At 52.3% G+C, this 12,875-nt stretch overlaps 1 protein-coding gene across 4 annotated transcripts in view; it reads right to left on the bottom strand.

The window, feature by feature from the left end:
- Positions 1 to 12,875, bottom strand: part of SLC38A9 (solute carrier family 38 member 9) — a 38,516-nt gene that overhangs the window by 9,076 nt on the left and 16,565 nt on the right. For all 4 annotated transcript variants that reach the window (XM_070411741.1, XM_070411738.1, XM_070411739.1 and 1 more), the window contains exons 7-11: positions 11,380 to 11,550; positions 10,000 to 10,059; positions 8,561 to 8,755; positions 6,455 to 6,562; positions 2,149 to 2,255 (exon numbers count right to left, since the gene is read on the bottom strand). In XM_070411741.1, the coding sequence (XP_070267842.1) occupies positions 2,149 to 2,255; positions 6,455 to 6,562; positions 8,561 to 8,755; positions 10,000 to 10,059; positions 11,380 to 11,550 (641 nt within the window). The remainder of the gene's footprint in view (positions 1 to 2,148; positions 2,256 to 6,454; positions 6,563 to 8,560; positions 8,756 to 9,999; positions 10,060 to 11,379; positions 11,551 to 12,875) is intronic.

The following is a 12,875-nucleotide window of genomic DNA, read 5'->3' as shown; positions in this document are numbered from 1 at the left end:
CGGCTGTGCCACCCTCCCCACAGCTCCCCCACGCTGCTGCTCCCCCATGTGTCTGACCCGGTTCCACTCCAGCGCGTGCACTTCTGTTTCCTCGCTGCGCTCTCACCTCTGTCTGCCCGCTCCCTCTTGAGTGTGACGAGACCGTGTGAAACCAGGCAGGGAGGAGAGGAGAGAACGGCTGATCGAGGAGGCCCAGGTAGGGCTTTCCTGGGAGCTAACTCATTCAATCGCAGGAGGGCGTCCTGGCGAAAGCGAACGTGTCCTCGTTACACAACCTGAAGGCCCCAGAAGAACCTGCGGGGGACACTCCTGTTCACAAGATCCCATCTGCACGGTCAGGAGAGGAAGGAAGGAGGGCCAGCTCCACCCCCCCCCAGGCCAGGAGAGACGCTTCTCCTCCTGTGTAATATTTAATTATGATGAAGACCCTGAGGGTCAGCATCAAATCAGACTATTATTTCATAGGAAGACAAGGCAATCTGAAGGTCACCAAGTTAGGAACTTTGGAAAATCCAGATTCACTCAATCCCAACTCCGCTCACAGGTCCTATGCCAGATGCCTGCTCCCAGGTGACAGGAAAGATGCAGATCGAGGAGCCTGACCTACGTTCTTGCCCGAGGTTGACAGCTAACTTCCTTCCACTGAGGAAGATGTTTGCCGTCTTGACGCCTCTGCCAGATGCTACCTGGAGCCGCCTCAGAACCCGAGGCCCGAGAGCGCTTCCTTCCTGTGTGGTTCAGCGACAGCGTGTGGACCTTGGCGAGAGCTTCATCGTGACTTTGTTTACATGGTTAGAAGCCATCACCTTGAGCCCAACATCCGCAGACAAGGCCGCAGTAACTGGCTACCTTCTGCTCGCTCTGGGTTTAGCTTGCTTTTCTTTTTCCAGAGTTTTAAGGTAGAAGGTTAGGTTATTGACTGGCGATCTTTCTTCTCTTCTGATATAGGTATACATTTCCCTCTAAGCACTGCTTACCTGCATCCTATAAATTCTGGTATGTTTTGTCTCAATTTCAGTAATCTCCAAGCATTTTTATTTTTTCTTGTAATTTCTTCTCTGATCTGTTGGTTATTTAAGAATATGTTGTTTAATATCTTTCAATTTCCCAAATTTCCTTCTGTTATTGATGTCTTCACTATGGTCAAAGAAATACTTGGTATGATTTCAATCTTTTCAAATTTATTGGGACTTGCTCAGTACAGGGTCCATCTTGGTAAAGGTTCCACGTGAGTTGAGATGAATGTCCATCCTGTTGCTGTCTGAGAGGAGACTTTTATAAATGCAGTGAGACCACGAAGGCTGCCTGTGCTTTTCGTGTTTCCTGTGCCTTATTTCTCTCCTATTTGTCCTCTCGGTTACTAAGGGAGGAGTCCTAAATCTCCAGTTCTGAGAGCTGCTGCTTCATTATTGGGAAGTTCTGTCATAGGGTGCAGACATATGTAGGATTAGTATGTCTTCTTGATGAATCGATCCCTACAGGTCATTACACAATGTTCCTCTCTATTTTGGCAATAGTCCGCATTCTGAAGTCTACTTGGATATGAAAACAGCCACTCTACCTTTCTTCTGTTTAGTGTCTTTATGGTACATCTTTCTATTTGAAGTGAGTTTCTTACAGGTAGCATAGGGGTAGATTTCTAAATCATTCTGACAACCCCTATCTTTTGACTGCAATATTTAGACTATTTTTATTTAATGTAATTATCAGTGTTACTGGGGTTAAAGCTGTTACCTTGCTGTGTTTTCTATCTGTCCCATCTAGTCTTCCTTTCCCTCTTCCTGTCTTTCAGATCACTTGGGTATTTTTAAAGCTCTCATCACCACTGTTGGCTATTAGCCTTGCCTCTGTTTTTAGTGCTTGCTCAAGTAGGAACTGGCTAACTGTGGCCCCTGTGAAATCCGGCAGCTGTTCGTTTTGGTAAATAAAGTTTCCTTGAAACGCAGCCATACCACTTGTTTACATATTGCCCATGGCTACTCGGGCCACAACAGGCCTGGGGCAGGGATGACAGATCACATGGCCCCCAAGGCCTGAAATATTTACCACCTGAATCTTCACAGAAGAAGTCTGCTGACCATTGTCTACGGTTTAAACTTAGAAGTTAAGACCCAGAAGCAAGCCTCCATTCCTCGGGTAATTACTCACATTGTTTTCCTGGTTCTTGTTATTCTTTAGGAGTGTGATAACACAGTTGTGGATAAAGAAAGCCAGGGTCAGCACGCCAGTCAGCTGTGGGAACCGAGATCTTATCTCTAGGAGAGAAAGAGGGGGAACCACATTAACACCGACAACCAGAAAATGAGCGTAAGTTTGACAAGGGAGGAAGAATACAAAAACCTCTTTATAAAGTTCCCCAAGGCTCTCCTTCTACTTGAGCAAGTGCCTGAAGAGGGGAAGGAGCAGCCTGGTGGGAGAGTGACCCCTCGGGAGGGAACCTCACACAGGGTCCCTGTATGAGGCACCTGAGCGGGTGTGGCAGAGCAGATTCAAATGCAGGCTCCGAGGGACCCTCAAGTCCCCTCCCCTAATACTTTGATTTTCCAGAAAAAAGTACCTTTAGAAGAGGAATCGTGGGAGGGAGAACTGGTCACTTAACATTTCTTAATGGCTGATCTGCACAGCGTTGCTTAAAAATACCGAAATGACGTAAACGCCGGCAAGGCCTCTGGAAGATGAGCTGTCAGGGACACGCAGGTGGGAGAACATGCTCTGGAGGAGACTGTCTGTTATGGCGAGTGCTCACGACCCCAGCAGCACGCGCGGCAGGATCTTACTTTTACTTAAATCTGCGCACGCGTGTGTGCAAGGAAGGATCGGAGGACTAGCCCAAAGCGCAGCTGGTGGTTATCTCTGGCGAATGGATTTATTTTAAAGTAACCCTTCCCTATGCTCTGAATTTCCTGCAATGAACACAAAGTTACTTTGAAGGAGAGCAGTAAAGATGACATCACCTCAATGGCAGCATTATGCTTATATAATTACAATCGAGGCTCTGATTTGGGAAAGAGGATAAAATTATTATTTACATGTGACATTATTTGCAGATACTCAGTCTAGACCAGGGGTGGGCAAACTTTTTGACTCGAGGGCCACAATGGGTTCTTAAACTGGACCGGAGGGCCGAACAAAAGCATGGATGGAGTGTTTGTGTGAACTAATATAAATTCAAAGTAAACATCATTACATAAAAGGGTACGGTCTTTTTTTTTTTTTTTTTTTTTAGTTTTATTCATTTCAATCAGGCCGGATCCTGCCTGTGGGCCGTAGTTTGCCCACGGCTGGTCTAGAGAAACAATTGAAAACTCTTTAGTGAGAATTCAAAGTCCCCGAATCACAAGAAATCAATGAACAAAACGGCCAGAGGAAGGAAGGCCACACCTTTCAATAGTTAGAGTGTAAATAGACTGAATTCTCCAAACACAGACAACAGAGGCAGAACGGATTAAAAAGACAAGACCCATGTGCCTGCAGGGACTTGCTGCAGCCTGAACACACACGGACGGACGGACGGACACGACGGAAAGTGGGGGTGAGAGGGGAAATATTCCGAGGGGAGCCCACGACCACTGCTCAGTGAATTAAGGAACAGATTCCTTGACAACGTGCTCTCCAAGGAGCCCCAAACGGACCATCGTTTTCAAGCTGCTAGTTTGTTGGAGAAGACGTGGGAAGAAAAGGAAGAAAGGAAGGAAGGAAGGAAGGAAGGAAGGAAGGAAGGAAGGAAGGAAGGAAGCGGGTGTGGGGGGGGGGTAATACTTTAATCTGACCCAGGAGGCACATCTAGAATGCATAAAAACGCTTATCAATCAATTTAAAAAATAGAAAATTGGGCAAAAGACTTGAAGAGGCATAGACAGCGTGGTGGGGCCTAGACTTTTAGTGAAAATAACCTGAGCCTTGGTGACACTTCTGGTGTCTTGTAGCTCTCAGACCGCCCCCACCCGGACCTGCAGGCTGCGGTCTGCCCTCCCCGGGGCCCTGGGATTTGACGGTGGCTTGTGGGGTGGGTCTCAGTCCCAGCTGGGCACGTGGAGCCCTTCACACAGAGAAGGTTGTGCTCTTCGGTGCTGGGGGAAGGTCTTCAGTTATTTCTTTGACTTTCATCCCCTTCATTTCCTCTTCTCCATGGAACTATGTTTAGTTGGGTACTGGGCCACCTGAGTGATGCTCTGGTTTTCTTCTTTCTTCTTCCCTCCCCCCTCCCTCCTTCCCCATATATCTGTCCATCCAAGCGTCCATGATTTCTAGGCACTTTGGGGAAGTTAGCTGCATCTTACTCTTTTCTTTGAATCCTTATTTCTACTGTGTACACTTCTGACCGCGCGGAAGGGTATTTAATGAAAGTTCCTGGGAAAATGGGCAGATGCTCTTCACGGCGAGCAAAGCGGGTGCCAGGGAGGGACGGCAGCGGCTGCCTCAGGTGACACGGCCGCTCCTCGTCCCCGTCCCAGGCTTCCACACAACACCACCAGTCCCCCCGCGCCCCCCCCCCCCCGCCCCTTCCAATGGGGTCTGTGCCTCTGGCTGCCGTCGCTGTGCATGGTCCCAGTCACACCCCTTGGACATGTCAGCCACCCTCAGTCTCAACGACAACTTCCTGCCGTAACTGCTTTCACGCTCGGGGGTGGGGGGGGGGGGGAGCTTTGCTCTGTGTCTACTCGGGTGTGTGTGTGTGTGTGTGTGTGTGTGTGGTGGGGGGGCCCTGAGATCCGCCAACCGGAATCCCCACTCCGCGCTGTTCTAGTTTTATTTCCAAGACAGATCTCCCTCCTTCCCTCTTTCCTTCCTCAATATCCAAACGTGTCATGGATGACATGTTGAGGTGCAATTTTGGGGAGTTTTCTTGTCCTCTTGCCCAGGGAGACTAGGCAAGGCTCCCATCGTCCAGGGAGGTTGGCAGCGTGACCGAGTTCTTTTTGGTAGAAGCGAGAGGTGGCCAGGTCCCTGCTTTACTCCGGCAGCAGAGCGGACGTGCTCACGGGGGTGGGGGGTGGGGCATGGGGGGGGGTGTAACAGGCAGGCAGGTCTCCGGAGCTTCGGGCCGATCGAGGGGACTGGAGCTACCGTTTCTGAGACAGAAAAGCCGAGAAGGGCCGGGTAAGCGGGTGGGGTCGGGGGAGGAAGGAGACAAGCACTCGGTTTGTGTCCACGTTCAGTCTGAGACACTAGTGGACAGCAGGTGGGGGTGTGGGGGCAGGTGGGGGATGAGATGGACGTCAGCGGAGAGCTCCGGGCTGGAACACAAGACTGAGACTAGTCACCATGGAGACAAGAGGTAAAGCCAGGGGACTAGGAGGCGTTGCTGAGGGAACAGGGCAGAGAGAGAAGAGGTCTGAGCGCTAAACCCTGGGTAAGTCCATCACTTAGAGGTAGAAACATGAGAAGGCGCCGCTTTGCAAGAGAACCAGAGGACGGGGTTCCGAGGGGAAGAGCGACCCTGCTTTAAGGTGGAGGAGGGACCGGATGTGCGGGTCGGCGCTGAAGAAGGGAAGGAGCCGTCCGAGAACCCTGTCTCCTCCTTCGTCGTCAGGACGCTCTAGCCCAGGGTGGGGACCTTCTTTCTGCCAAGAGCCACTGGTATTGATGACATCATTTGGCCACACCACATGCCCCTCAGCTGCTCTGCTTGGTCATCAGTTACCTCACCTAATGTCAGGGCAGGGCCAGACCACGTGACGTCCTGGGCCTCCTGTGGCCCGGGCAGGCGTTCCCCACCCCTGCTCAGTGCTCTGTCTCCTCACTCAGCACGACCCACCTCGGCCTCACGGTGCTTTTATCATGTCCAAACCCGCACATTTGGGTGAAACTTAAGGAATTGCCAAGTTATAACCATGAGGAAGAAAGAGGGAGGGCACACGTAACAGTGACATTGGCCTGAGAGACAGTGATAGGAGCCCACGGGATCAGCGATGCGACAAGCAGTGCTATCCACGCATGTGCATCACGGACCACGTGTGAAGTCCCTGGAATGCCAGGGCTACGTTTGCTCGGCGACGTCTGGACAATGCGACCTCGACTTGCTGATTGCGTGGTCACCTGAATGCAGGTCCCTCCCAGGCACAGATGACAAAGGGCCCCGTGCTCCCTAACTAGGAAGAGCAGAGTGATTTCAGCTGGACTCTTTAAATTCTCGCCCGAGGGCGTGCGCATTGGTTTCAGAGAGGAGAGGGAGGGAGAGAGAAACACTAACCGGCTGCCTTCCCCACGGGCCCTGACCTGGATCCAACCTGCAGCCTAGGCAGGCGCCCTGGCGGCACTCGCACCCGCCACCTCCGGGTGCAGGACGATGCCCCAAACAACGGAGCCACCAGCCAGGGCCCCCGGGACTTGTTTCCGCTTAACAGCATCCATGACAACGCTCAGCGTAAGACGCTCCTCATCTTAGAAGAGCAACAGCCCAGGTAGTGAACCTAAAGCTCCGCCATCAATTCTTTCCTTTAGAAAAGCTCACCTGGTACAAAAAACTCTGTTGGCGTAAACCAGTGAAATTCCAGGTGAAAGCCCAAGCGCGCAGCCTTCAAGGTGACGAGGAACGTCAGGTAGGCGATGGACACCGTGCCTGCGGGGAGACGTCAGAGCCACTCAGCATCTTCTCTTGTTTGCAGGGGTTTCATCCGGACGCTCGGCGAGGACGGGACACTGTCACCGTCACCGAGTCCCATCGCGCCCGGTGGGAGCTAAGGCAGGAGCGGGCGCGGCGAGTTAGCAGACAGAGCGAAGGCGATGCAGGCGGCCCCGGAGAACCCGAGGAAGGGCCTCAGACATAGCTGATCGCCCGCTGCCCAGCACCCACTGCCCGGCGCACGCCTGAGCTGAGCTTAGCGGAGGCCACAGACTCCATCACAAAACTGCCAGGTGACACAGGAGGACAGACAGCAGAAAAGGGGCTCGTTCTTCGCGCTGGAAGGTTCGGGCATCGACAGGCTGGGAACGTCAGTCACGACATCCCGTGCAAGGCGAGGGGCCGGGAGCCCGGGGGCACTGCCTGGGCCTGGGGGAGGCTGTGAGGGGAGCTGCTTGCTGGGGGGGACGGTCCATCCACCGCATCAGGCACAGGGGCGGGGCTTCGAACGTCTCAGCCTGGGAGTCGGAGAGTCGCTCCCGGTAAGGAATTAGGTCCAGTCATAATGGAGTTGAGTCCAGGAGGTTTCTAGGGAAATCAGGTGCTAATTTCTCTCAAAAAGTAGCTTTAAAAGAAAAGTACCAAGAAAAACGGCAGAGGCAGACTGTCCTTGAGGAGGCGGAAAGGACCAGCCTGGTGAGAGGCTGGCACTGCTCTGCCCAGCTGAGCGCATTCTCCCAAGTTCACTGCTCACCGCCAAAGACTTGGTCCTCGGAAGTCGGTGGGCGAGTCAGGGAACCACAGACGAGCCACTAAGGCCACTGTGGGCTTGGAGGGGGCTGCAGGGAGGCTGCAGACACGAGGCCCCAGCTGGCAGGACAAGACTGTTCGTTTCCTGGGTCTGAGCATGTGTCCTGCTGAGGCCGAGAGGGAAGAGGGACAGCCTTCCCTCGTCCGTCCGTCTGCTGGGAACCCGAGAGCCACCTGCTCAGCGTGATGTGAGTCTAAGGAGTTTACACTCCAGGCTGCCTCCTGGGATCGGAGCGACAGGGAGGTGAGATGCCATGCTCTAGCTAGTCATCACCTCCTGATGATGGCACCCTCGTCTAGTTAACCAGCTCAGAGCTGGCACCCGGTGCCCGTGTCACCGTAAGGCTGTAAGAGAAGACACGGGCAGACTGCATTCAGTGATTTCAGAAGCACGTGCGAGACAGGCGCCCAGGAGGAAGGCCGCCCCTCTAGGAGGCAAACGTGTTCCAGGAAGAAAAAGCGCCTGGAAGCGCTAAGGCAGACAGACCTGAGGAGTGAGCAGATGACACCCAGGCGGAAAGTCGGGTGACGAGTCTGCGCTACACTCTTCACTCCATGTCCTCCCTCAGTGAGCACTAACGCTGCCAGCCTTCGGAACTGAGGCCCCTCCCCGATCGTCTACCTCCTCCCTCCCCCCCCCCCCCCCCCCACACACACACAGAGGGAGCGGGAAGCGCTGCTCAGGGAGGGCAGTGGGGGGCCAGCGACTGGCCTTGGGAGGGACCTGGATTTGAAACTGTCATCACCGTTTCCTCTGTGCCAGTCTGTAACGACAGCCCAAGCCCTAGCCAGTGTGGCTCAGTGGATGGAAGGTCAGCCCTTGGACTGAAGGGTCCTGGGTTCGATTCCACTCAAGGGCACGTACCTTGGTTGCAGGCTTGATCCCCACCCCCGGTGGGAGGTGTGTGCAGGAGGCAACCAGTTGATGTGTCTCTCTCACATCAATGTTTCTCTGTCTTTCCCTCTCTCTTCCCCTCTCTCTAAAAATCAATGGAAAAATATCCTGGGGTGAGGATCAACAAAAAAATGAAACAAAAAAAGAGCCAGCCCCCGAGCAGGGAAATGTGAGCCTGAATAATTAACACAGAGGATCAGCCGGGGCAGCCCCGCGCCCCGCCGCCCACCGCCCAGGCACCTCCACGGGGCACAGGAGGCTCCCTGCACCCGCCTCGCACCTCAGCTCACCCAGGACATTGAACTTGGAGAAGAAGGATGGCGACTTGAAGTTGAGCAGCGGCAGGAGCAGCCCTACAAGGTAGAAGGGCACCGTCCGGGACTTGTCCCACCACCTCTCAAACTGCTGCAGGCCCGTGGCGTTGGCGGAGAAGATGGCAGAGCCATTGTCAGGTCGGCCGCTGCCGGCGGCGCTCGGGCAGGTCACTGCAACGGGAAGTGTCGGTCAAGAGAGCGCAGAAAGCAGGCAGGACCCCCGGAGGCGCACACGGGCCCCAGCCTCAGCCTGCACCCCAACACCCAGTCCCTCCTCTCTGGAAACGACGGAGGCTTATCCTTAGATATTATAAGCCTCCTACCTAGGCACAATGGAGGCAGAATGTTAGAGAATGTGCAGGCACACCCCTCATTTCTACTGGGAACTATGAGATGCTCCCCCAAACCCTTTGACTCCACAGCCAGAGAGCAGATGTTGAGACCAAAGGCGTTGGGTGGGGGCATCTTATCGGCTCCAGCATTTTGGCTGCAGCCTCTGATCTCATGTGTATAATGACATCAGAGACGCCACTCAGGGTAGCTGTGCTGCGATCGGCCCCCCATGGCTACAGGACAGGCTTCTGCTCACAGTGAAGTCATCTCTGGTTTTGGAATAAAAAGCGGACATCGCTGAAGTAGCTGTCACGGTATTGCCAACACCTAATCATTGGTCAGAGCGTAGGAATCCTCAATTCCAGGAATCCAGAGTCATTCTCCTGGAATTTATCCCACTTCATGGCAGCCCGGAGCCCGGGAGCCCAGATGTTATCCAGGGAACGGGGAAGTGAAGCTATTTTCCTAGCACTGACGACGTGGCAACTTCTGTCCACGGGTGGGACCCGGCCCACCCTGCCCCGGGCTCAGCGGCTCCCGTGAAGGCCGCTCCGGGGAGAACAGCCGTGAGACGTACAGGGCGGCGTCCTCAGCGCCACCCGCAGGAAGCGCAGGCGCACCGCCAGTCCGTGCGTGTTCACTGCCGCTCACCGTCAGGAAGGGGGTTACTCCACAGGATACAGGCGTGTGTGCCTTAATATCAGCGACTGAGCACCAAGTGCCTAAAACTGAGTCAGCAAACTGAGGACGTGCCCGGACCAAACCCGGGCAGGGGTCCAGGTGAAACACGTGCTGAGTGTCCACAGGCAAACACGGGCCGGCAAGGTGGCCACGCTGTGAGCTGTGCACAGGCCCTGCGTCCCTCACCTCACAGCAGCACCACCTGGCGTGGAGCTGGCTTTCTCGCGCTTTTTAAAACACATCGATGGCCAACAATTTGATAGTGGCCCAGTTAACACAGTGGTAGTGGTTTTGTGATCATCATTTACCTAAAACCAAGTCATCATTTCTACCTTAAATCTATTTTGAAGCAAAGTGGGGAATAAAAAAACAAGCTAAACGTTAAGTTCCACACTACTTACCAGGGTTGCTATCGTTGGTACTCAGTGCAGCATCTGTGTCATTAATGTGATGAATAAAATCTGAAAATTAAGGAAAAACAGAGTTCGATAATCCTGAATGAGATGCTAAACTGATCACCGCTAAAGCCTTTTATCTGTAACGACCTGTTAAGGACGTCTGGGGGGCAGCACTGCTGACCACGGAACCAGATCCCCTCAGCCACACACAGCGTGGCCGCTCGGCCTCCTCCCACAGGCGAGTCCCTGGCGTCCCTGTCCTGCTGTGAAAACGGCACTTAAACATCCGCCAGAGGCTGAATCTAGGTAAAAGCCCGGATAAAGATCATGCGTGCGCCTCTCCCTCTGCTCTCACTGACGCATGTAAGCTGGTCACACCTTACAGAAGGGTCTAAAGTCTGCAAAAGGGAAAGTCAACACAAGGGCCAATTGATCTGGAAAATCACTTGAAGTTCACACAGCACAGCAGGTGCTCTCACAGACCAGGCCCCGTGGTCCTGAGCGCCCACGGCGCCCGTGCACCCCGCGCCCGCAGGTGAGGACCATGGGGGGCCGGGCAGGGCGGGCAGGGGCGGGTTTCCTGCTGCCTGGGCCTGAGAGGCTCGCTTGTTCTGCGTGGTGCTGACCTTGTATAACCCAGGAAGCACTAATAAGCCTGTTTGATTAAAGCTTGAGAGAGGAGGTAAAGATGTTAGACCCGATCTCAAGGTCATAAAGTAGGTTAAACACGTGACTGGTTCGCCTCCATTGCACGCGTGTCAGGGCAGAAGGAGAGGAGCTTCGTGCTCTGGGCTTTCACAGACTGTCCAGGGGTGGCCAGCGACCCGCGATGAGAAGCTGTGGACCTTCATGGCGGTCCCGACGCCCACGCCACGCAGGCCAGGAGCCAGGAAAGCCCTGACAGGTGCCCGGCTGCACAGCATCTCCCCACGCCCAGCCCAGGAGCCTGTGCACAGCACTGTTTCCTGACTGAGACTCGAATGCTCTCAAGACCAGGGACTGGAGTTTGCTTCCCCAGACTCTACACGTCCAGTTCTTTAGTAACAGACACCTGTGAACTCCACGAGCTGCGTCCATCGTACTAAAATCTCAGGGTAGAGATGGAAACAGTGCTTAAAGTACCTGCTGGAGCTTAATGTATTTTACATTAATTAGAGAATTGGAAGAACGTAATTGATTCAAAAATTAGTTTTTGCCAATGAGCATACACGTTATATTTGAGATCATAACCACAGAAAACAAGCTGAATCAAGCATATTTTCTAGAATTACACGTGATACCTTTTCTTTATTTATCCCAAGCCCAGAATTTACGGTGGAAACTGAACCGTGACAGGAGTTATTGTGCCCGCAGTAACTGAAAGCATGTGCCGTGGGTACTCACTAAACATGAACTTTCCGGTGTTAAACAGGAAGTTAGACATGAGCACCCAGTACACAACCATGGCTCCGATGAGCGACACCAGGGAGAACAGCAGGCTGGACCACTGCCCAAAGGCGCCGAAGTAGTGCCTGCAGACGTCGGGGAATTCCCAGGCCCCGGTGTCCACCGACGCTGAGGAAAGAGGAGGAGGATAAAATCAGGTGCCAATCCCACAGTCCACACTCAACTGTTCCCCCAGATGAACTCAGAATGTTTAGTACAAGACGGCGGCGTTATAGCACCCGACAGCAGATCACAGTAAGAAATAACAGAAATGAGAACACAGAACAAACACATAAAAATAAATGTAGGTCAATGGAAGAGGACAGATACTCTGAGGAACAGAGAACGGTGTAGTAACAGTGTGTCATGAATAAAAGCACGTGATAAGCCCATGCTAGACAAAGTCCACAATAACGGGACAGAAGGCATCATGCTTAGATAACAAGGAGAACAGTTTTCTTGGGTGATACTTTATACCACACATGCCAATTTAAGCTTCACACAACTGAGTTAAGAATTGAAAATATTAGCCTGGCCAGTGTTGCTCAGTGGTCAAACGTGACCCATGAACCAGGAGGTCATGGTTCGACTCCTGGTCAGGGCACATGCCTGGGTTGCAGGCTTGATCTCTAGTAGGGGATGTGCAGGAGGCAGCGATCAATGATTCTCTCTCATCATTGATGTTTCTATCTCTCTCTCCCTCTCTCCCTCTCCCTTCCTCTCTCTGAAATCAATAAAAAAAAAAAAAACCTTTAAAAAAGGATTTTAAAAATTAAATTACAGAAAAGTTAGAAGACAGTGTAGAAACAGAACATGAATTACATGTTCTACCAAGTGAATTACAATGGAAAAGATGGGCAGATATAAACAAACCCATATAATAAAAAAGCCATTCAAACACTGATGGGAAAAAATTGACAAGAAATAATAGATAAAGGGCTAATGGCTACATCATATAAAGAACTTGGCAGAGCTACAAGAGCACCAAGGGACTTGTGGGTAAAGGGAAGGGATATGAATAAGTAATACAATTAAGGGAAAATACACCACTGCTCAGTAGAGACAGAAAACAATTGGGCGGTGCCGGGCTGCTGACTCACACTGGCTAAGATTCAAGTGAATAATGTATGCCTGTTTAGGGCCTGTTACTTTAACACAATCCAAGAAGGTGTCTCCCTGGTGCAGGGTGTACAGAGATGAGCGGAGGAAATGAGTTGGTATAATTTTTAGAGTTCGCTCTAAAGGACACACTGCTCACATCTCCATATTTTTCTAGTTACAATTTCTACTTTTAGGAGAGACCAACATTTAGGTCTTTTGGTCAGGATAGGTCAAAACAAGTCACTGTTAACTGAAGAAGCATCATCGATTTCTAAGTTTAGTTCCTGCAAAGACCTCAGTTTACCAATGTGACTCTTCCTTCTAAGAAACTAACTCCAAGTGAGTGTGTTCTG

This window comes from Myotis yumanensis, unplaced genomic scaffold, assembly GCF_028538775.1.
Source record: "Myotis yumanensis isolate MYYU_CA2020_CCGP unplaced genomic scaffold, mMyoYum1.0.hap1 SCAF_4, whole genome shotgun sequence".
Taxonomy (NCBI): domain Eukaryota; kingdom Metazoa; phylum Chordata; class Mammalia; order Chiroptera; family Vespertilionidae; genus Myotis; species Myotis yumanensis.
The sequence above is the reverse complement of the archived record's forward strand: the minus strand, read 5'-3'. Positions and strand labels throughout refer to the sequence as shown.